The following is a 24,211-nucleotide window of genomic DNA, read 5'->3' on the forward strand; positions in this document are numbered from 1 at the left end:
GGACTGCATACGACCGAGGCACACAGGGCCAACACCCGGCAGCATGGTGTGGGGAGCGATCTCCTACACTGGCTGTACACCTCTGGTGATCGTCGAGGGGACACTGAATAATGCACGGTACATCCAAACCGTCATCGAACCAATCGTTCTACCATTCCTAGACCGGCAAGGGAACTTGCTGTTCCAACAGGACAATGCACGTCCGCATGTATCCCATGCCACCCAACGTGCTCCAGAAGGTGTAAGTCAACTACCCTGGCCAGCAAGATCTCCGGATCTGTCCCCCATTGAGCATGTTTGGGACTGGATGAAGCGTCGTCTCACGCGGTCTGCACGTCCAGCACGAACGCTGGTCCAACTGAGGCGCCAGGTGGAAATGGCATGGCAAGCCGTTCCACAGGACTACATCCAGCATCTCTACGATCGTCTCCATCGGAGTATATCAGCCTGCATTGCTGCGAAAGGTGGATATACACTGTACTAGTGCCGACATTGTGCATGCTCTGTTGCCTGTGTCTATGTGCCTGTGGTTCTGTCAGTGTGATCATGTGATGTATCTGACCCCAGGAATGTGTCAATAAAGTTTCCCCCTCCTGGGACAATGAATTCACGGTGTTCTTATTTCAATTTCCAGGAGTGTATTAGTATTGGAGGCATACAAAATCTACTCAACCAAGCAGCAGCAGGAGAGCACAGCAGTCGCTTCTTCTGGAAGGGGAAGGAAGAGGGTGAAGGAAAAGGACTGGTGTCTTTCTTCCTCATCTTGTCCGATATGTCTCCCCTTATCAAGAGTTCTGGGTGACTTTTCCAAATTCTACCCCTTTTCCTAAACCTTATCAGCCCTTTACCTTCACCCTTCTTCCTTCTCCTTCATCCATTATGCCAGAAGAAGGAGCCACTGGCTCTGAAATCTTACATAAGTAATACCTTTTATATGTGTGTTCTCCTGCTGCTGCTGCTGCTGCTGCTGCTTGGTGAATACATTTTTTCCACAATAAATTATATTTTCAACAATTTGAGAAAGATACATTGGCACTCACCACATCCATGTGTTGAGTGGCACAGTGAGAAATTGGGAATGAAGGGGGAAAGGGATTTGAGGAGAATTACTGTGAGAAAAAGATTTGTGTCCCATTACTGCTAGTGATCAAGTAACATCGTGACAACACTGACTATGAAGGCCTAGTAACACTATTTTGATTCCAGGGCACCTGAAGAAATTACATTTCTCTGTCAAAATCTTATTTTACGAAAAGCGAAAATTATTAGATTTCTAAACTGATGGTGGACAGCTGATAGTCCAGATTTCCACTGAACTACCAACCTCTAAGACATGAAAGAGACGTCTGATTTAGAACACTACCACAACATGTCTCATTAACCCTTTCTTTCATTAGTAGTCCTGCACTGAAAAGTATGAAACTATTAACTTTCCAAAAGCATGATAGAATAGAACATTTTGAAATAACAAAAAGTCAACCGGAGGAAAAATGAAAAGTTGGTGCCAGTCTTACTGCAGAGTTCTAATGATAAGGGTTAAATCAGTTCGTGCAATATTTTCAGTGCTTAGCTAAAAATATTTAATGGCATATTTTTTAAAGTCAGTACACTGCCTTTTCCAAGTGAAAAGGCTTTTCAAGTCATCCATCTGCACAGCAGAAAGAATATATATATTGAAACACTGTTGCAGCTATTTAAAGAAGTAGGCTAATTTTATGATCATTTAGGACAAAAAAGTCAGAACATTACTAACTGTTAAAGTGCAGAATTAGTAATTTTCTTGTGCAAACTGTGTAGATATGGTTAAAACTGTTTGGAGAACATCCACACAAACAAATCTGTTACAACTTGTATAATAACACAATGGAAATTACACTCATCATGACAATACAGAAATTTCGTGGTAAGCATAACCTGGCTGCACAGGGCAAAAATTCAGTGGCATGGGGGATAATGAAAATAGAGACAAATAATAGTATTACAATGTCTTTAGGATATCTTATTAATTATGGGGCAATTAGTAATTTTTTAAAGTGCTGCTTATGATTATTAGGCTGAATTGTCAATTACATCACATGATACTTTAGCATTACAAAGGTAGTATACAAGGGTTTTTCATTTTTATGATTAAATCTAAAGTGTCTAATTGTTAATTTAATGCACAAGTTCCTCTGTAATGTCAGATCATCTCACAGGTACGCTACAAACCGCAACTATTTTAGGTTATAACACAGCCAACATCCCTGAAATAAGATTTTTTTTTTATTGATTCAAATTAAGTGCGCAAAGGTTCTGACAAGGTGTAAGTGTCAGACAGAAAAATCTATAATGCAACCCATTCACTATTAGGGAATAGATTAGTGCTTTTTCAAATTCATTTCACCTCTAGCTGTGTATCAGCTTGATAAAACATCTCTGCACAGCAAGGTACTAATTCCCTACTGCTTCTGTAATGTTTCAGTTCACACCCAAGTCCAAGCATTTGAATAATTAGATATTTCAAGAATGAATATTGTAAACTAATGGATAAACTTATTTTTTAATGTAACAGAATGATACAATAACTGAAACAAATTACATATTCTCACAAATATTTCTTTATCAGTCTCATAACACCACCATATTTTCAAATAAATGAACATATAACTCGTGTACAGAATCAAAACTTCTCACAGCACAAACTTTCTTACAATAAATTACAATGCATGAAAGAAAACAGTTGTGAAAAAAGATCTTTTCAGTATTATTAATACAATAACTTCTTGGTTGTTCATACTGCCTAATCACTACAATATTTTACCTCTTTTTGGATATATTATTAAAATCATTATACAGCTCCCTCAAAACTGTGGCTTAGTATTACAGTTCTGCAAAGCCATTCCAGTACTTAAGTTCTTATTTTTAAACTGTTAATGAAGGTGACACAAAAAGTAATAAATGTGCTAAATGTGGCACTAGTTGTTAATATGCACACATTGTTGCTCTGATATACCTTTGTATAAGATATAATCCCAAATCATATGTTTGGTAACTATGGATACCAGTGTGTTGTTATTTCATGAAGGATTCAAATGAAACAACTGTTTCAGTTTTTAATCTGCTTAAAAAGTAAGGAACTGTGAAATGTCCGAGGATAATTAAGTACAAATGTTAAGTACCAATTTTTATTATTTGAAACTGGCATGCAAGACAGCTACTTCCAAAGAGAGCTGGTTAAGAAAACACCACTCCTTAAATTTTATAATAATTTTCCAATAAATGAAAAATGATTATACCAAGATAATATAACAAATCAATGTTTGACATACAGAAAAATTGTCTCGGGCAAAAGTGCCGAATACTTCATTTACATTGTGGCCTACTTTGTACTTTTCACTTTAGCCTACGCCATAGAAACCATATCAATTTTTTATGGTATAAATACCAGTCCTCAGTTCAAAAGGCAATGGAGCATAGCTGGGTCTCTGCCTATGGGATAAGGCCCCCCCCCCCCACCCCCTTAATGTAATCTGATGAGCACGACAAATTATATGACAATTATGCAAAGTACACTAAAATTTAACTTGTTTATAGAAACTGAAATGTAATGACTTGCAAGGGAAAATAAAAACTGTACCATCAAATGCGCCAGCCATTGTACGATTTCTTCTTTTATTTGCATAACAAAGAAAATTATTTTGAATTAACTTTTTTCAGCAAGTTAATACACTTGTTGGTTCACTGCATAAAAAGAATGTCTTGGACAGAAGAACTGCAAGGCATTGCAAATTAGTATTCACTGCATTAATACTACTCTTTACGCTAGAGCCTCTATTAATTGCCTGTGTCCCTGTCACGTAATTGTGTGTTAATGGTTGTAGTGAGTAGATGTGTATAAAGTGATTTTGGAGGAAACAAACAGTTAAGAGGAACATATCACCTAAACCATACAACTTGTCTCTTGCAATCTCTTCCTCAAGGATGATAATCATAAATGAGAACTGAAAAATGGGTATCAGTCTGTTCTGTCTTTATTTATTTTCATAGGCACATCTCAAAGTGACAGCTTCTATAACCCTCTTGATGATATGCTATAAAAATCCTGAAAATAAACAGTGAAATATAATTGAATGTAACAATCACCCATACTTCATTAATGAAGCAAAAAAGTGATAGTAACTCTTTATTAACTTCAGTGACCATCAACACAGATGGATATCCTTACAAATACCAAATAACTCCAAGAAAAAGATGAACATTATAGTGATTTTTTCCATTTACAAAATAGTATGCATTAGTTCAGTCACCCACAAAAGCTGGCACTAATTCAGTCCTCACGACAGCAGGGAATTATCCCTAATGCACATTTTCAGTTGAAAAACAGTCAGTCCTTCACTAAGTGCTTGAGGATACACTCACTGGCATTTTATCCTGTCACAACACTAAAGAATCAGCACTTCTTTAAAAGAGTCAATATGCTAGTTGCTCAAGATGCAGATTCATCAGGCAACTCATCTTCACTGTCAAGCTTACTGCCACCACTGCAGATGCGACATTTGCAGCACACAATACACGGTGCAGCCAGCAGCAGCAATGGTGAAGCCACAAGCAACAGGATTCCAAAGCCAGCAAATATTCCAATCACCTGGGTCCGGTGCCAGATGACAGAGGCCCGTGAATGGCCTAGTTTGTTCTTGCAAGGTCCTTTATCGTAGTGCCGTAGAAGGAAGTCATCCTGAAAGAAAAAGGAGAAATTTGCAATTTCTTATAACTGCAACAACAAAACATAGTTTTTAAAAAATCCTGATTTTGGATTTATGAAATATGTGCAAAACTCTTTAAACTGTTTCATTACATTTCTTTTCAGATTCCTGAACTTTTATCTCAAATATATAAAATAGTTTGATCAATTAACTATAAATTTTTGATACATTAAAGATACTTTTGCAGAATCTTAGGGAAGTAAATTTGCTGCAGTAATAGAGAAAGAAATGATGTCAATGGAAATGGATGGGCCGTTCACTACACTCACTCATCATTTGATACACAAACATAGTATTGTATAAATTTAACTTAATAAAATAAAATAAAAACAATGTAATAGTTTGGCATATGCAGATCAGCTAATTCATGTTAAGAAGTCACTACTTCCATTACTGTTTGCTAATACATTGTTGCTGTCCATAGACTGGTTTGATCCAGCTTCCATGCTATTCTATCCTGTGCGAGTCCTCCAGAATCTGCATACTGTAGAAACCTACATCCTCCTGAATCATTGTATTCATTTATCTGTCTCCCTCTGCGACTTTAACCCCGTATACTTCCCTTCAGTACTAAATTGGTGATCCCTTGACGTCTCAGAATATGTGCTATCAATCGTCCCTTCTTTTGGTCAAGTTGTGCACAAATTTCTTCTCGCTTCAATTCTGTTCAGTATCTCCTCATTAGTTACATGATCAACCCTTCTAATCTTCAATGTTCTTCAGTAGCATCACATTTTGAAAGCTTCTATTTCATTTTTGTCTAAAGTCTACATTTTATATCCTCTCTACTTCGGCCGACACCAGTTATTTTGTTGCCCAAATAGCAAAACTCACCTACTACTTTAAGTATCTTGTTCCCTAATTCAATTCCCTTAGCATCCCCTACATTCTATAATCTTTGTTTTGCTTTTGTTGACGTTTTTCTTATATTTTCCTTTCAAGTCCCGTTCCCTTCAACTACTCTTCCAAGTTGATTTCTGTCTCTCGTTTTTATTTCTTCTCTCTGAACTTTAATTCCTACTCCAAATTTTTCTTTTGTTTCCTTTACTGCCTGCTCAATATACAGATTGAATAACATTGGGAATAGGCTACAGCCCTGTCCCACTCCCTTCCTAACCACTGCTTCCCTTTCGTGCCTCTTGACTCTCATAACTGCCATCTGGTTTCTGTACAAATTGTAAATAGCCTTTCGCTCCCTATATTTTACCCCTGCCACCTTCAGAATTTGAAAGAGTATTCCAGTCAACTTTGTCAAACGCTTTCTCCAAGCCTACAAATGCTATAAATGTAGATTTGCCTTTCGTTAACTTCTATGAGAAGTTGTAGGACAATCCAAAATGATCTTCCCCCAAGGTCGACTTCTACTACTTGCTCACCAGATGGAAGAGTTTTGTCATGGCTGGCTCTCCCAAGGCTACCAGTAGCTCTAACAGTATGTTGTCTACTCCTGGGGCAGTGCTTCAACTTTAGTCTTTAAGTGCTTTATCAAATTCTTCATGCAGTATCATTATCTCCCTTCTCATCTTCCTCTACGTCCACTTTCATTTCCATAACATTACCTGCAAGTACATCTCCCTTGTACAGACCCTCTATGTACTCATTCCACCTTTCTACTTTCCTTTTTTTTGCTTTGCTTAGGACTGGTTTTCCATCTGAGCTCTTGATACTAATACAGGTGGTTGTCTTATGCTTCTACATCCTTACATTTGCCCTCAGCCATTCCTTGCTTAGCCAATTTGCATTTCCTATCAATCTCATTTTTTACACGTTTGTATTCCGTTTCGCCTGCTTCATTTATTGCAATTTTATGTTTTCTCCTTTCCTTGATTAAATTCAATATCTCTCGTGTCACCCAAGGATTTCTACTAGCCCTCACCACATTGACCTACTTGATCCTCTGCTGCCTCCACTATTTCATCTCTCAAAGCCCCATTCTTCTTCTATTGTATTCCTTTCCCCTGTTCTTGTCAGTCATTCGCTAATGCTCCCTCTGAAACCATCTACAACCTCTGGTTCTTTCAGTTTATTCAGGTCCTATCTCCTTAAATTCCTGCCTTTTTTGCAGTTTCTTCAATTTTAACCTGTAGTTCATACCCAATAAATTGCGGTCAGAGTCACATCTGCCACTAAAAATATCTTGCAATCTAAAATCTTACAATCTAATATTATATAATTAATCAGAAACCTTCCAGTGCCTCCAAGTCTCTTCTACATATACAATCCTTTAGCGTGGTTTTTAGACCAAGTGTTAGGAATGATTAAATTATAGTCTGTGCAAAATTGTACCAGGTGGCTTCCTCTTTCATTCCTTCCCCCTAGTCCACATTCGCCTACTATTTTTCCTTCTCTTCCTTTTCTTACTATTGAATTCTGGCCTCCCATCACAATAAAATTGTTGTCTCCTTTAACTATCTGAATAATTTGCGTAATAAGTAGCATTCAGCTAAATCCTAATCAGTGCAACATTAACAGTCACTGCATACAGATTAGTAATCAAATGTGCATATGCATATTTTCTCAGGAATACCTTGCTTATTATTAGGAATACCTAGCTTAGTGTGGTGTAACAAGCATAATATTCAAATAATATGAAACTACTGTCTAAAGAGGAGACATAGTCATTTGAAGGTTAATAATTATCATAAGCACATATTAGCTTCTAAAAATATCATTGCACAAATGTTACCAACTAAATTTTAGTTTGTGAGGTGCAAAAACAGCAGTGAAATGCTTTTTATTGCATTTCAGTAAATAAGCTGCTATATTTAAATACATAATTTCTTTACTACTCCCTGTGCATAAACAGGAATTAAATCTTGCACCAGCAACAACATCTATAACAATATTGCAAAGGAAATGGAACACAGAAACAAAAAGGTGCTGGTGTGCAAATTAACTATAGAAAGAGGGGAGAAACAGGTGTGGGGAGGGGTGTGAGGGGGCAGTTCCAAAAGGACTGGGATTCAAGCATCTACTCCAAGAAAAAAGGGAAGTGGCCACTCACAATGAATATTCAATTGATGATACAGACAAATGAGTCATTAGGCAGAGATTTCTGCATTAATATGGATAATACAAGGAAATATCAACTATGGGAAAACTAAACAGCTTTGTCATACAGACCTGAATTTAAAGGCAAGAAACGGAAAGTGATAAAATTGCTCTGTTGGTTGGTTTACAAGGGGGGAAAGGGACCAAACTGCAAGGTCATCAGTCTCTTGTTCCAACTAGAACAATTACCCAAGGGAAAGAAGGAAACAAAAGAAGATGTACGGAACAATAACAGGAGAAAGGAAGAACCTGAAGAGCGACAGGAGGACAACAAACACTACAATGGACAAAACAAGAAAACCACAGAGAGATGCAAGAAACAGGGAGAAGAGATCAAAAACAAGAAAGCTGATTACTATATCTGGCTGACCATGAGAATAAAAAAGCAATAAGCCAGCCACTCTGCAACACATTAAAACCTTCACCCTAAACACCCTATGGTGGAGGACACAATAAAACATAAAACTAAAGCTGCTGTTGAGGCATTGTCGCCCAACACCAAAGGTAGGGTGCTGGGAAAGCTAAAAGTCCACTGCAGAGTGGCTAAAAGGAGGCAGTACAGCAAGAGGTGGACGACTGTCATTTGGGAGCCACAGCAACACTGAGGTGGGTCCTCATGATGGAGGAGGTAACCATAAGTGAGCCATGTATGGCCAATGTGGAGCCAGCAAAGAACAACTAATTCTCTGTGAGAAGCCCAAGGGGAAGACTTCCACACATTCGCAATCTCCTTATGACACACAGTTCGTTGTGCATACTGTTATACCACTCCATCGCCTAAAGCCAAAAAACCTTGCTGTGTAAGACAGAATACAGGTCAGTTTCAGGGATGCCAAATTCCAACAGTGGTTCCCACATAGCCTGTTTGGTCAGCCTGTCAGCAAGTTTGTTGCCTTGGGTTCTGACATTTTCTGGGGTCCACACAAACACAACGACTGGACCATTCCAGGGCAGAGATGGAATCCTGGATGTTTGCAACCAAAGGATGGCGAGGGTAACACTGCAGCCAGCAGGCAAGGAATGCTGTTCAATATGGCCCCTGTGGACATAAGCAAAGCCAACATTACCATCAGCCGTCTATCCATCGCTGTAAACAACTTCAGAGCCCCGGGACACGCAAAGAATCGAGAAGAAGTGACAATGGAGAGCGGCAGGGTTAACAGAGTCCTTAGGGGCTTGCAAAAGGTCCAGACGAAGCTTCAGACGAGGTGTACACCATGGAGGGGTACATTAATGGACCTTAAGTAGAGGTGGTAAAGGGAAGGACTCAAGTTCCGAGAGAAGGGATCGCATGCAAACCGCAATCATGAGGCCTGACCTGGGCCGCCGATGTGGGAGATGAACTGCCACGGGTGGGAAAAGGAGACAGTAATTCAGACGCTCAGAACTACGAATATGTGCAACATAACTGGCGAACAGCTATGCACGTCGGATCCGCAATAGAGGGACTCCAGCCTCCACCAGAACACTGGTCACCGGACTCATTCTAAAAGCTCCTGTCGCCAGGCGAACGCCATGGTAGTGCACTGGGTCAAGTAAACACAATGTGGAGGGTGCCGCCAAACCATAAACCAGACTCCCATAGTCAAGGTGGGACTGAACAAGGCCTCTGTACAGCTGCAGCAGCATAGAGCGATCTGCACCCCAGCAGTTGTTGCTCAGGCAGCGGAGAGCATTGAGGTGCTGCCAGCACTCTCACTTAAGCTGATGAAGGTAAAGTAGCTAAGTCAATTGGGTGTCAAAAATCAGTCCTAAGAGCCCATGACTGCGCCTTGTGAATGGCTCCCTGTAGGTGCCGCTCAGCAACACCAGTACTGGAGGAGCAATACGAAATGCAGAAGTCATCCACATTCAGAGAAGGGGAGACCAACGGCCCTACAGCTACTGCTAGGCTGTTAACGGCCACTAAAACAGGAGATACACTCAATACGGAGCTCTGCAGAACGCCATGCTCCTAAATACAGGGGGAACTATGGGAGGCAACAACTTGGACACAGAAAGTACGGAGCGACAGGGAGTTTTGGATAAATATCAGGATCGGACCCCAGAGACCCCACTCATACACTGTGGCAAGGATATGATGTTGCCAGGTCGTGTCATATGCTTTATGTAAGTCAAAAAAGATGGCAACCAGGTGTAGGCATCTGGAAAAGGCTGTTTGTATGTCAGACTCAAAGGACACAAGATTATCAGTGGTAAAGCGACCCTGGCGGAAACCGCCCTGACATGGAGCCAGTAGGCCACGGGACTCCAGGACCCAACCCAACCACCGACACACCGTATGTTCCAGCAGCTTACAGAGAATGTTGGTGAGTCTGAGGGGCCGATAGCTATCCGCATCAAGCGGATTTTTACCGGGTTTGAGCACTGGAATGATGGTGCCTTTCTGTTAATGAAATGTAAAGACGCCATCGCACCAAATCAGGCTGAAGATGAGAAGATATCCCTTGTAGGCAGGTGAGAGATGTTTACTCATCTGACTGTGGATCCGATCTGGCCCAGGAGCTATGTCAGGGCACTGTGCATGGGCACTGAGGAGCTCCTACTCTGTAAATGGGGCATTATAGGATTCACTCTGGCTTGTAGTGAACGAGAGGACTTTGCTTTCCACGCATCGTTTGAGGGTGCGAAAGGCTGGGGGATAGTTCTCTGACGCAGAGGCTTGAGCATAATGCTCAGCAAAGCGGTCAGAGCACGCACGCCATTGAGGTTAACGCCAGGGACACCAGTTGGGGTCTGGTACCCAAAAAGATGTTTGATCTTTGTCCAGACTTGGGAAAGTGACGTATGGCATCCAATGGTTGACACATATGTCTCCCAACACCCCTGTTTCCCTCGTTTTATAATAACCAGGTGAATGCGGGCACAGAGTCGCTTAAAGACCATTAGGTGCTCTGGGGAAGGGTGCGCTTATGTCGCTGTAGAGATTGTCTATGCTCTTTAATTGCCTCAGTGACCTCCGGTGACCACGAAGGGACTGTCTTTCGCCGGAGGCACCCTAGAGAATGAGGGACTGCATTTTCCACCACAGAAATTATCGTTGTAGTGACCTGCTCAATCACAACATCAATGGAACCAATTCAACAGTGACAGCAGAGGTGAAGGCTACCGAGTCTGCCTTGTTTATAGCCCATCTGGGTAGGCGTCCATGGGCACGATGCCCGGAGAGTGACAGGAAGATGGTGAAGTGGTCACTACCACACAGGTTGTCATGTGCTCTCCGGTGGCTAGATGGGAGAAGTCCTGGGCTGCAAATTGGTAAATCAACTACCATGAGCCACACTGAAATGCGTGGCAGCCACAGTATTTAAGAGGCAGAGATCGAGTTGGGACAGAAAATTTTCGACATCTCTGCCACAGCCAGGTGCTACCCCAAAAGGGGTTATGGGTGTTGTTATGGAGTTGATCAATCACTGCAGCCAATACGTTCAAGGGTATTGCACCACCTGGAGGGAGATATACATTACAGACGGTTATTTCCTGTGTCTTCCATATCCTGACAGCCACAGCTTCAAAAGGAGTCTGAAGGGGCAGAGGTTCACTACATACCGAGTTCAGGACATAAACACAAACTCCACCTGAAACACTATTATATTCGCTATGGTTCTGGTAATATCCCCTGTAGCCACGAAGGGCAATGATCTGCACTGCCACGAACCTGGTTTACTGGAGGGCAATGCGGAAAGCAGGTGTAAAGCTTAACAGTTGCCATAGCTCAGCCAGGTGGTGGAAAAAACCACCGCAATTCCAATGGAGAATGACGTGATCATGAGACTGGGAAGGCATGGAACAATCAATAAGGCAGTCTACACCTCAGGGTCACCTGCTGCCTCTGACTTATTTCCTGAACAAGCTATATCCATTGTGTCTGAGGGTTTGGCGAGATCTAGGTCCTTAACAGATGCCAGAATCTTCACCTCATCCTCAGATGCAGAGCTTGTAGCTCGCCAATTCCCTTGGTCTTGGGGGTCTCCTTACTGGATTTCTCTCGCTGATCCTTGGGTTTCTCTGGCTGGGAGGGCTTCAATGATTCAGTCTCCAGGACTGAGGAGGATCATGAAGCCCTACAATCAGCTGGTTTTGGGCACTTCAGCCACTGGCAGGTGTGATCTTTCCCACTAGCAGAAACCTGGGAAGGGAGTGACCCAAGGGACTCTATTCTAGGAAGAGGAGCCAAGGAACACTTCACTTCTCTGGCTGAGAAGTGGGGACTGGTGTCCCCGATGGTAGGGAGGACAGTGCTCCTGAGGTAGGTGTTGCGGGCACAACAGGGGGGGGAAGTGCCCCCCCCCCCCCCACCATCAAGGGGGCAGGTGTAGTCTTCCAGCTCTGAGAGCCAACTGGAACTCTTGGGGCTACGACTGTTCTCGTAGCGGTGCCATAAGAGACGGTCATGGCCACAGGATGAAGGTGCTCAAATTTACTCTTGGCCTCAGTGTAGATAAGTCGGTCCAGGGTCTTGTATTCCACGGCTTTCCTTTCTCGCTGTCTCGCGGGCAAGGGGAATGATGCTCTCTGCAGCTGACACAGATGGGAGGTGGGCATGTGGAGTATTGGGATGGGATGGAAGTCCACAATCTTGACATGTGATGCTGAAAGTACAGTGGGAAGACATATGGCTGAACTTCTAGCACTTAAAGTACCACATTGGGGGATGGATATATGGCTTGACATCACAGCGGCAGACTATCACCTTGACCTTCTCGGGTAATGTGTCACCCTCGAAGGTCAAGATGAAGGCACTGGTCCAACCTGATTATCCCTCAGACCCCGATGGATGTGTCAGACGAAATGAACTCCTCGTCACTCTAAGTTGGCACGCAGCCCGTCCTCAGACTGCAAAAGAAGGTCTCTGTGGAATATACTACCCTAGACCATATTTAAGCTCTTATGAGGCGTGGTGGTAAGGGAAACATACACCAGCTTGTCACAAGTGAGTGATGTCCGTGACTGGGCAGAGGATGCCATTTTTATCAAGACTGACACTGACCGCATTTTGGGCAAGCCCTCTACCTCCACAAACTTGTCCTCGAAATGCTCTACAAAAAACTGAGGCTTCACCAAGACTAAATAGTCCTCATGAGTTCTTGTTCATATGAGGTACGGAGGAATAAGGTTCACTGCCATCCTTATCCTGGCATTCCTCCCTTGGTGTGGCTTGAGAGGGGAATGATTTAGTATCATACTTCCTTGCATTGTATTGTAACATGGAACACTTCGAGACTGGTGATGTTTGATCACCGGCAAGTGATGACAAGGTATGCTTCATCACACGCCATCCGCCCTGATGCCACCCACTCTGAGGGGCCCTCCCCACAGGCGCCACCCAGCCACAGCGAAGGCCACTTGGCAGGATGGCCATGGCCATTGCCAGGAGTCCCGATTCCCCAGGGTGACGGGCATCTACTCCTTGGCATACGTGGGGAGTTAACGGCACAGGCATCAACAGAGCAATCCCTGTGTAGTCAGGGGGCTACAACCAATAGGGTATATGACAGCCCCACCACAATGGACTGGCTACCGTGTTCGATACGAGGTGTAAGGAATTCCATGGTCATTGTCAGTGCAGAAAACAACACTGCCTATCGGGTGGAAGAAAACACACCCAGGAAGGTGTTCTCGCTCAAGAGATGGAGGATGAGCGAGACTGCAATGCCACAATGAGAAAGGGGCCTAAAGATCTCAATGTATGATGGACACGCTGCACTACGTAAGGTGCCGTTCCCCAATTGGCTCACTCTTTTCTTCAGGAAAATTTTGAAAAACTGAGGTCAAACCCTACAGAGGACCATCACATAAAGGCTGAAAGGTGTGAGACTCCTTTTAGTAGCCTCTTATGACAGGCAGGAATACCTTGGGCCTATTCTAACCCCAGGTCTGCAGGGAGAATTGTCCTGTTCACGAAATTTACATTTAAATGATATAAGAAGGAATGAGTATACATAGATGTTCTACATTAGATTTTGCTGTAACAAAAGTATCATAGTAATTAAAGTGGCCAATGACTTATTTGAGGCCCAATGTGGATCCACACACCTTACATCTTGAATTGGGAAAGTGACAGTGTGAAAAGCAGTGTCACACGAAAGTACTGGTTAGCAGTTAACTGTTGCACTTCTCAACGATAACACAAGTTTTGGGTTATTTCTCATACATGGTACAAAGACGAGAACTCTGAATTATCATTCATAAATGGACAGATATCTGTATGGGGCGAAAATTGGCAATTCACACTAAATAACCAAAAGTGAGAGGTCATCCACACGAGTTCTACGAGGATGTTAGTTACATGATAAATCAGTAAAATCTAAATGCTGTAAATTCAACTAAATACCTAGGAATTACATTCACTAACAACTTAACTTGGAAGGAACACTTAGAAAATGTTGAGGGGAAGGCTAACCAAAGAATGCATTTTACTGGCAGGACACTTAGAAAATGTAACAGATCTACTAAGGAGACTCCTTACACTACACTTGCCTGTCCTCTTTTAGTATACTGCTGTGTGGTGTGGGATCCTTACCAAAAAGGATTGACAGGATATATCGAAAAAGTTGAAAGGAGGACAGCATGTTTTGTATTATCGCAAAATAGGGAAGAGAGAGTCACTGAGATGATACAGGATTTGGGGTGCGCATCATTGAAACTAAGGTGTTTTTCCTTGTGGCAGAATCTTCTCATGAAATTCCAATCACCAACTTTCTCCTCCGAATGCGAAAATATTTTGTTGACACTGACCTACTCATGGAGAAATGATCACCATGATAAAATAAGTGAAATCAGAGCTTGTTCGGAAAGATATAGGTGTTCATTCTTTCTGCACACTACACAAGATTGAAAAAAATAGAGAATTGTGAAGGTGGTTTGATGAGCCCTCTGCCAGGCACTTAAATGTGATTTGCAGAGTATCCATGTAGACACAGATGGAAAATAATGTCAAAAAATGCACAGTGATTTAGCTTACTTCACGATTTCCTCCTGAAAGTACAGCCATTTTTAATTATGCTCCATGTATCACAACAAGCAGGAGAGTAAACCACCATCCACTACATCAGGGGTGTCCAACTCACAGTCCGCATGTGGCCTAAAGAAAGTGGCTCAAGAAGATGAGACTATCCCACAATCAGTGAAAAAAAAAAAAAAAAAATTACGTTTCTTTTATGTAAAATGATAAACCCTCATATATTAAATGTCAAATTAATCTCATCTTGCTTTTTTATAAAAAAAATCATAAATTAATAAATTCTAAATTACTTAAATATGTGAGACCAACGTCATCCCCTTTATTTGTTTTCCGTATATTATGCGCAACCAAAGACACTCTTCTTCTTCTTCTTCCAATGTGGTCCAGATAAGCTAAAATGTTGGACAGCCCTGTGATAGATTAATAAAAAGTGAGGTACGATCCTGGCAGGCCAGTTATCAGATACTTAATGAGCCACATTTGAGGTGTGACAATGTGAAGGAACACCAGCTTTCCACCTGTTTATTCCACTTACAAACATGTAAAACAAAATTTGTTTCCTTCCAATTGATCGGGAATCTCGCAACTGGAATTAGGTATGTAGTTACAATACATCAACCACCTTGCTCACAGAGAAAAAACAGTGTCTGATGCATTTGTTCTTGTAACATTAGAAAACTGAAGAAGTCTTTATATTATATTAAAAAGTTGTGCTGTGACATCTGGAGGAGAGAGATTTTGATAGAAAAGAACACTGACAATACAATATCGGTCAATATGAATTTGAGCAAAGAGTCTGACTGAAAAGGCAGATGACAAATGAACAGACACATCTGAGGAAGACAGAGACCAACCAAATAAAGTACTGATTTGTCACGAGCAGCTAAGGTAAGATAAATGTATTGTAAATCCTGTTTGTGTTCTTATTGTAGATGTTCAGTGGGTGACAGCAATCCTGTTGTAAGAGTACATGAAGCCTTGTTAGTTTGGTTCACTGGGAAAACAGAACATTATGTTTTCATATATGATCCAGTCCTGTAAAAAAAGGCATTAAACATAACCAGCAAGATACCCTACACTGATCCTAACTTCACAACAAGCTAAGGTTGGTTGGGAAGAAGGAAAGCTCATCAGCTTTTAGTGACAGGTAAAATTTTTTAGGGGGATACACTGACTGCAGAATACTTAAAAAGGAATTTTAAGCTATTTCCTCCAAAAACTAACCCACATCAGATTTATACTGCAAATGAATTTGTACTAGTTTACTGAATGCACCAGAAAGTCACTAGCTTCCAAATTATATGACTTGGCAATGCGGTACAAAAGGTGCAAAGATACATTACAATTTTGGCTTGTAGCAAATCATCACAAACTCCCTCTCCTCCTGATAGGCCAATAAAAACATCCACAACCATTGAAACTTGTTAACTGGTCATGTTCACCAGTAGTCTACAAATAACAAAATAATGCATGACTGGACAGTTTTCCACAGAAGGGCACCTAGTTTACTGACAATGTGCAGGTACATCCAAGAGTGGAGCACCTCATCAGTGGTGACACCAGAGTGAAGTTCTTCCCTTCTAGTGTTGTGTCTCTTCTGCAACCAATGGATTAAGGTGAACTTGAACTGAAGAACATAAAAAAGTATAGCAGTATATACATACTGGGGAAATTAACTGAAGAAGATTGAGAAGTTGGTGTGATTTCTGGTCTGAAATCGGAAAACATCACAGATGTGATTTTTATGGTTGCACCTTCTTGGGATGAAGTTACTGAACTCTATATTCTGAAGTAAAGGAAAACAGTATGGCCCCACTATATATGAGTCCAACATTCTTGGTTGTTTGGATGTAAACGTAAGTGTCATGTGTGCCTGGTTGCACAATGACAGTGACATGGGATACAACCTGATGACCAATGACAAAATTTTTATTGCTGCCTGTTGTACTACAGAGAATAACTGTGATAGTGAAGTGGAAGAGGAAGAAATAATGACTCATGTGCAGGCAACTGCACAGCTGTAAAAACTAATGGTTTATCTAGAATGTCAGCCAGAAATAACTTCAGTCAAACTGATGATGGTGAAACATCTATGCGATTGTACTGCTCTCAAGTGCCACAAGTTTTAAACTAAAGAAGCAAACTCACTATTTTAGTAAATAAATGTGAGAACACTAAAGTAACTATACACTTAAATGCCAGTAAATGTTTCTTGTTGGTGCCAAAATAAAAGGTTTTTTTATTGTAGTGCATATTGGTGTCTTTGCAGTTATATTCTGATTAAAATAACTTTGTGATGACAAGATTGCAGGGGAGGGGGGCAATGATGGCAACATGCAACCAGCTACATTATGCAAGGCTCATTTTGCATGTACCTACATAACTGGTAATAGGAGTATACGTGTTGCTCAAGAAAGAACTACACTTGGCTGGCAGCTGACCCCTTACCGCTCAACTCAAAAAGTAATTTTAAAATTAGCATAGTAGAATATTTCCAGATTATCCGAGTTTTTGGTAATGCAGTATGAACTAATCTGGATAAACAAGGTTCTTGAGTAATGCTGTACTGAAACTTTGGTTATCTGTAGATTACACTATTCAATTTTCTTTGGCCAACTTTCTTCTATTCTTTGACCCACATGTTGTCTTCTGCTGTCCATCAAACATCTTCTTTAGAAACTGCCACTTCAAGATGTGATTTTTGTAAAGAAACCCCCAGATCTTCCAAAATTCCCCTTTTACAGATGAGAGCACTTTGGATTTCTAAGAAGATATGGAAATTTGGTGTCATGTTCAGTGACTGAGCATTAATGTTACAAAGACCATACGTAACAGAAAATTAAGTAAATAAATATTTCTATAGTACCTTTTTAGCACACATATACTATTGTTGTGTACTTACATCAAGTGAAGCGAGGCAGTACCAACAGAAAACATGCTTGCAGCGCTTGCACATCATCTGTGCACACCCTTCATCCTTCTCTATGGGTACATTGCACATGGGGCAGCACTTGATGAGGTCAGAGTCGAATGGTATGCCTGGTGGCTCGGAGGCAGGAGCTGCCTGCTCGCACGGCACACCTGGATGCCACGGGCGACGGCAGTTGGAACAGAAGTCATCTGCACAAGTGGGACAGTGAACGCATTGTGGCCTGCACTTCTCCGTGGGGCATACCGAGCAAACTGTCTCACAACCAGCACGGGGACACCACGTGCGTGCCACGTCCAGGTCCACCTCTGGAAACAACATAGCTGTCTCAATACCATATAACAAGAGAAGGAGCACAATAATGTCACAGTGGTTGTCTTATTATTGTCTACCTGTTTTTATCTTCTGAGAACAGCCATCTAAAAATGTTGCTAAATATATCAAAGATGTAATGTCACAGAGATAACTATATAACTATGAAAGATCATTATTTCTTCTTACAATTTATGCATTGTATATTAGCTAATACAATACTAGGGGGGAATGCCAGTGCTACTACAATACACAGTATGCCAGTTACTGCAACCTCCAAACCTTTTAAAAAAACACAGCATAACATCAACAGTATGCATGTTAATTAGACATGCAAATATGTTGTTCCCAATCGTCTATCACAAATGATATGAAGACGCTATGTTGTGAAGGAAAAGTGTTGCGTCTCCAGCTGCATGGTACAAGAATTTTGTTTTCTGCCAAGCAGCTAGCAAAATTAACATACCTGCACATCAATTTGCAGCCATATAGCACTGTATAGCCATATAGTATTGTAATGCACTGAAAATTGAGTTAGAATGCTTTGAAACTGATATGCAAATAAATTTTAGTTTCTGTTCGGGAGGAGGGGCTGGAGAAGAGCTGTTACACAAAAATATGAGGACAGTGGTAATGGTCACTGCTTGAGAAGAGAAGAGGGAGGACAACCTACACAAAAGTGGTAGTTTCTGGTCATTCATCATACTGTCAGAATGTGCAATACTTAATTGTTCCCTCTTTTTCACATTGGTAGCAATGAGGAAGTTTCAAGGTATTGTCAAAGGAGAATGAGAGTTAAATGCAAAATAGTGTTTTAGTGTAATTCCAGTAGTAGTCCTGAAGTGTGAATGTACAAGATTTTTCAGAACAGTAAATTACATTTAGTGTCCATTTAAATGTGGTGAAAACTCAAAAGACATGTTTAACATTTTGGGTATACAGGACTTGGCTGTCAAATTGTTTTTGTACATCTGTGTGTAATGTATGAATGTAAAAGGAGGAATTTTGTATTGAAACTTGCTTGTTCAATTAGTGTATTTTTGGCACATACAGTTACTTTGGTTTATAGCAGCATATATATGCTACGAAACATCATTCCTCATAGTATGAGCAAAAGGTGGTGTAAGCAGAGGCTGCTGCGGAAAGTTGTCAAGCTCTCACCTTATAAACAGGTCATTGTATCTACCTGTATCTTAAATACTGCTGCTGCTGATGATGATATGAATTAGGAAGTTCAATATTTGGGTTTTTGGTGCCATGGCACAATAAATATTTCAACATAAATACTTAGTCAATGGTCACTAGGCAAAACAAAGCTATCATTTGTCTGCTTATACTTTAAATCTACACGAACACCTATAAGCTATGAAAGGTCGTAACATATTTAAGGAGTATTCTTTTTTCCCTGGCATGTTCTATGTCCTGGAGGATCTCCTCCCTACAGAGCTAATGGTACAAAAGTACATCTAATTTAATCTAATCAACTAACATTATGTACCTAAACTTAGTTGTAGCAAAAAAAGCATTGAGAATAGTCTTGAGGACTAAGGCAATACTTTTTACAGTGGACTAGTCTTTCAATAAAAATGAGAAATCATATACAGATCAGACTGAATGCATATTTTAGGTAAGTATAGCATTGATGAAAGGCTACTTCACAAAATCTGTGCGTAATTTATAAAAAATCATTCTTCGTACCTGGGAAAGTGTAGAAGCTTTCCTAGTTCAGTTCACACCACAAAACTATTCAAATAATAAATTTAGGAAAATGTAGCGAAGAACCTAATAACTACAAATCCCACTCACTGTAGTGAGAGGCAGTGGAAACCATTATAACCTGTGACATTTACAGTAAACTTATTACAGTCTCAGGCATTTAATGTTTAAATATACATGAAGAGAGATTTTCCCAAAACTGAATGATCAGAGCTACCACTCATTGTGGATATGATGCATTATTTTCCAATTACCAAAGATGTACCACAAGTGGTACATTCTTGGTGGACCTAAAGAAATTTAGAGCTACACACACAAAGAAAGCAAACTGTGTGAGCTTACAAACAGAACACTTAAAGACTCCTTTATACAGCGAGAGTTTCAACAGTGACACACACGACATACACAGTTAGCAACCAATAACTACATAATGAAGCACCGTTTGCCTGTGTGTGTGTGTGTGTGTGTGTGTGTGTGTGTGACGGTAATGTGCAAGCATTTACACTTTTTTCCTACATTGTACTTATTTTAACACATAATTATATACGACACTTTTGTATAATATGTGATTAATATAACATATTACTATTATTATTAACGATGAATTGTACCACTGTATGTATGATTACTATATTATCACCATTGTTTTAACTGATGCCCTACCTGTCCTGCACATGCATATTTATGTAATTTCTTTTTATTGTTTTAAGTATTTAATACGCTGACAAAGCGAACTGTATAGAAAACATACCAAATGGCAAATAAAGATTCTATTCTATTGAATGTTTGGTCACAGTAAGGGTTTCGACTGGATACTGGTTTCTTATGCTAGCTTAACATCCAGCTGACACTGAGCTAATCAGGGTATCAGAAATAACGCCTTGGGAGGGACTTTAACTACAGTTCTTATTATCCCTGTCCCTACACTACCTGTCTCCAAACAGAAAGGGTGCAACAAAATGTTAATGACAACGCATGCTGTCATTAAAATGCGCCAGGGCTTACCTCTGTTTAGGCGGAACTTCTTGTGCTTCTCTATCAAATCTGCTGTGACTAGAGTCTCCATTTCAGATATTGAGATCACGCCCTGCTTCTCACATTGGGCGTCGGGACAAGAGATCTCGTAAGCGCCTTCTTGGATTTCGAACTCCAGGTACGCCTTCATACACTGAAACAATGAGAAACGACATCACAGATTACCAAAGGATACTTGTGCAGGTTATTGTATTCGGTGCTTAAAATGTTTTGTACATCATTTCATTTAGTAGACTGCATCGTATTTTATGTAAAGATAGAACAATCAGTTCCTAATATTTCTTTCCGAGCAGGGCGATGTACTTTATATTTGGGACTGAAAACTCTACGAAGTCCAGGCCGCCGGTCAGCGAACAGACGCAAATTCCCTTGCAAAACATCGCAGTCAAATAGTGCGCCTCAAAGACACTCAGATAATGGGGTGGATCAGTTAACTGCTATAGAACGATATCTATGTATTACGTCGTAGTTATATTTCCTAAAAACACCAAAAAATATTACTTGACTGCACCCATTCCATTCCCTTACGAGTAGCCATGCTGCTCCTGACTCAAAATTCCGAGAGCAGATTATTGTGGCGAAATACTGAATTGGTGTCCCCGGAAGTGTGGATGAAGAGAACCCGTCGCGGAGCGTCTATATGAATGCAGTTTACCATGCCCCTGGGCCACCGTTCACTTTCGTGTCTGGAGCTGTTTTCCCGGATATCTGACAATTCCCATGATATCCAATAGGCGCTTTTATCGCCGGCACTGCGTACACAGTGTTAAAGTCCCTGCGCCCTATGGACGCACACGGAGAGAAAGTGATTAGCTGCCCCACTTCAGAGATCGCGCACTACATCTCAATTCGAGAGGTAGCTAGGGGAGCTAACTTAAGCATTGATTTGAAGGCTTTAGCTTTCCTGTGGCTGTTAATCAGTTCCCTCAACCCTTTAACAAGTACAGAAAAGACACGGATTAATGCAGTCTGAATAGTGATGCAAAAAAATGGCTCTGAGCACTATGGGACTTAACTTCTTTGGTCATCAGTCCCCTTTAACTTAGAACTACTTAAACCTAACTAACCTAAAGACATCACACACATCCATGCCCGAGGCAGGATTCGAACCTGCGACTGTAGCAGTCGCGCGGTTCCGGACTGCGCGCCTAGAACCGAATAGTGATGCAACGTGGCATTTGAAACACGTTAAAGAATAAAAATATACATTGCATTCTTTGACGCGATTTAAAACGTAGTATTTTTGTGGATATTCACGTTGTTACTTGTGGTCTGGCACGTGGAATGCACTGAAAACTATTTTATATCGTAGGCAACTGCAGCTGTTGAAAGGCATGATATTGGGACCGGAGTTCTTCCTAACATCAGCAGAGTATTGAGCTGAAGACGGTACAGAGATATCGAAGTAATAGCCAAAGAATTCACCTCCAGGTAGTTTTCTAAGCGTGCACGACAGAGCGAATACAAGCAACACGCAGTCGTCGAGGTCGTTATCCGAGACGGATTCGTGCGCTTGTTGAACGAATCTGGCATCATTCTGCCGTGATTTGCGGAAAACGCAGACTACGTCGGATTTTCTTATAGCGGTTAATCGCTCCTCTTCATAAGCACTGCCCGAGTGTCACGCTGGCCTATTTTGTCGTAGAACTCCACGCGGCTTGCGCAACCCAGTTCTGCTGCAGTCATCCGACAACATAAATAGTAAGCTTTCGGTTCGTATGTGAAAATATCTTAGCGGCGGCAGCAGGTCGTGAGCGATCTGGCAGATGCTGTGGACCACACAAGCTGGTTGCCCCCATCTTAAAGGGAACGGATCGGTTCACACACACACGTTAGCAATGGCGTCTAAACTTCATAGACGATGGCAATTGGCCGACAAGCGGTCTCAGATAGTGATCGACTTTTGTTGGTGCGGTTTTACGCTTGCATAATAAATAGCAGTAAGTCCCCTTCTTTTTTAATTGCAAGACGTATATTCGCTTCATATATTTCGAATATTTGTTTCAGTGTTATTGTACCGTTTTCAGTCGAGCTTACTTTCATTTAAAAATGCCATGCATACACAAATGCGAATCCTTAATATTACGGTACGTCCATAATCTGGATAGCACTCGTAAACAAAATCATGTATTCTATACATTATTTCAGTACTTCCCAGACTACAATCCGAATACATATGCTGAACGGCATTCCTTCAGAAGAGATGACACATTCCAACTTCGAAAATCCCAAGAACCACGAAATACAACGTAATACAGAGAAATATTTAGAAAAAAAAATGACAAGCTCTTTAAATGGAAAAGATTGTGCTACTACTTTGCCTCATTTCATGTACACCTGTCATTTTCACAAAAAAGTAACATCAAAATAAGATAGTTAACAGTAACAAAAACTCTGGACATTATAAGAACAACAACTGTCTCACAAAAACGTTCTTGCTATTGAAATAACAACAAATCCTTGGAATAGCTTTATGATTTTTTAACGCGAAAAATAAATGGTGACTTTACCATTTATTGATCCTCTGATTCACATGCAGCTGTTGTGTACTATGATGAATTTTTTGACCTACATTTCTGAGACATCAACTTTAAAGCATTTCAGCCGAAGAAAACAATTTCTTGAAAGCATATCGGCCTATGACTGGTCCCATCTCCTTCACTGAAGATAGCTGCCCTGCACCCAATACTACACTAATAGGGTGCAGTATTCTGAATTCACAAATTTTGCTGGATGAGATAGGGTCACTTTCCCTTCTGAATTCTGCGTAAGTGAAACTGTGATCTTTAACGGATACTCGCAACAGACATTAATTCCAATTGAAAGTTCCAAAAATTTCAATGTTTAACACACAGAGTTATATGGAAACACCGCGAGGGAAGCAGGCTTGAACATAGACAGAGATTTCAGTGAAGGCTGCAGACTGCGCTGTTGTCTTTCACCACGAACAGCACCTGTGCACCGTCGTCAACGCGTTATGTCGGCCATCGTCTGTGTATTTGTCACTGCATAACGTCGGAGCTAACTGCATTCGAACGTGGGCAAATCGTTGGTGCTGGTATGGTGTGTGCTTCCGTAACCAAGATGCTCGAAGTGTTTCGTGTGTCAAGAGGCACCGCATCGAATATTTATGCCGCATACTGGGACAGCGGAAAAAAAAATTATCCTCTAACGCCGGCATTACAATATCAAAGTTTCTTTGATAAAGTTTCTTTGTCGAAATTTGATAGCGTAATAAGGAACTTTGTCAAAGTTAGGCCTTGATGAAAATTTCTTTGATCAAATCCAGGGCCTCGCCTTAAATTTTACCAAAGAAAGCTTTTGTCTTGTGTTAACTGCACGGAGAAATGTAACCGCTTGCAGCGCTACCATCGCTGTAGCTGTTTGACATTTAATGTTTATCAACATGGCTTCTAAATTTACATGGTGCGCCACATCTACAACTAAACAGCTATACACGCA

The 24,211-nt window shown here is 41.0% G+C and overlaps 1 protein-coding gene across 2 annotated transcripts in view; it reads right to left on the bottom strand.

The window, feature by feature from the left end:
* Window positions 1-2,520: 2,520 nt before the first annotated feature.
* LOC126356099 (E3 ubiquitin-protein ligase RNF144A) overlaps window positions 2,521-24,211 on the bottom strand; it is a 429,688-nt gene continuing 407,997 nt past the window's right edge. For both annotated transcript variants that reach the window (XM_050006793.1, XM_050006792.1), the window contains 3 exons: window positions 20,720-20,882; window positions 17,660-17,994; window positions 2,521-4,714 (listed from right to left, as the gene is read on the bottom strand). In XM_050006793.1, the coding sequence (XP_049862750.1) occupies window positions 4,466-4,714; window positions 17,660-17,994; window positions 20,720-20,882 (747 nt within the window). In that variant the 3' untranslated portion in view covers window positions 2,521-4,465. The remainder of the gene's footprint in view (window positions 4,715-17,659; window positions 17,995-20,719; window positions 20,883-24,211) is intronic.

The sequence above is a fragment of the Schistocerca gregaria genome, chromosome 3 (genome assembly GCF_023897955.1).
Source record: "Schistocerca gregaria isolate iqSchGreg1 chromosome 3, iqSchGreg1.2, whole genome shotgun sequence".
Classification (NCBI taxonomy): Eukaryota; Metazoa; Arthropoda; class Insecta; order Orthoptera; family Acrididae; genus Schistocerca; species Schistocerca gregaria.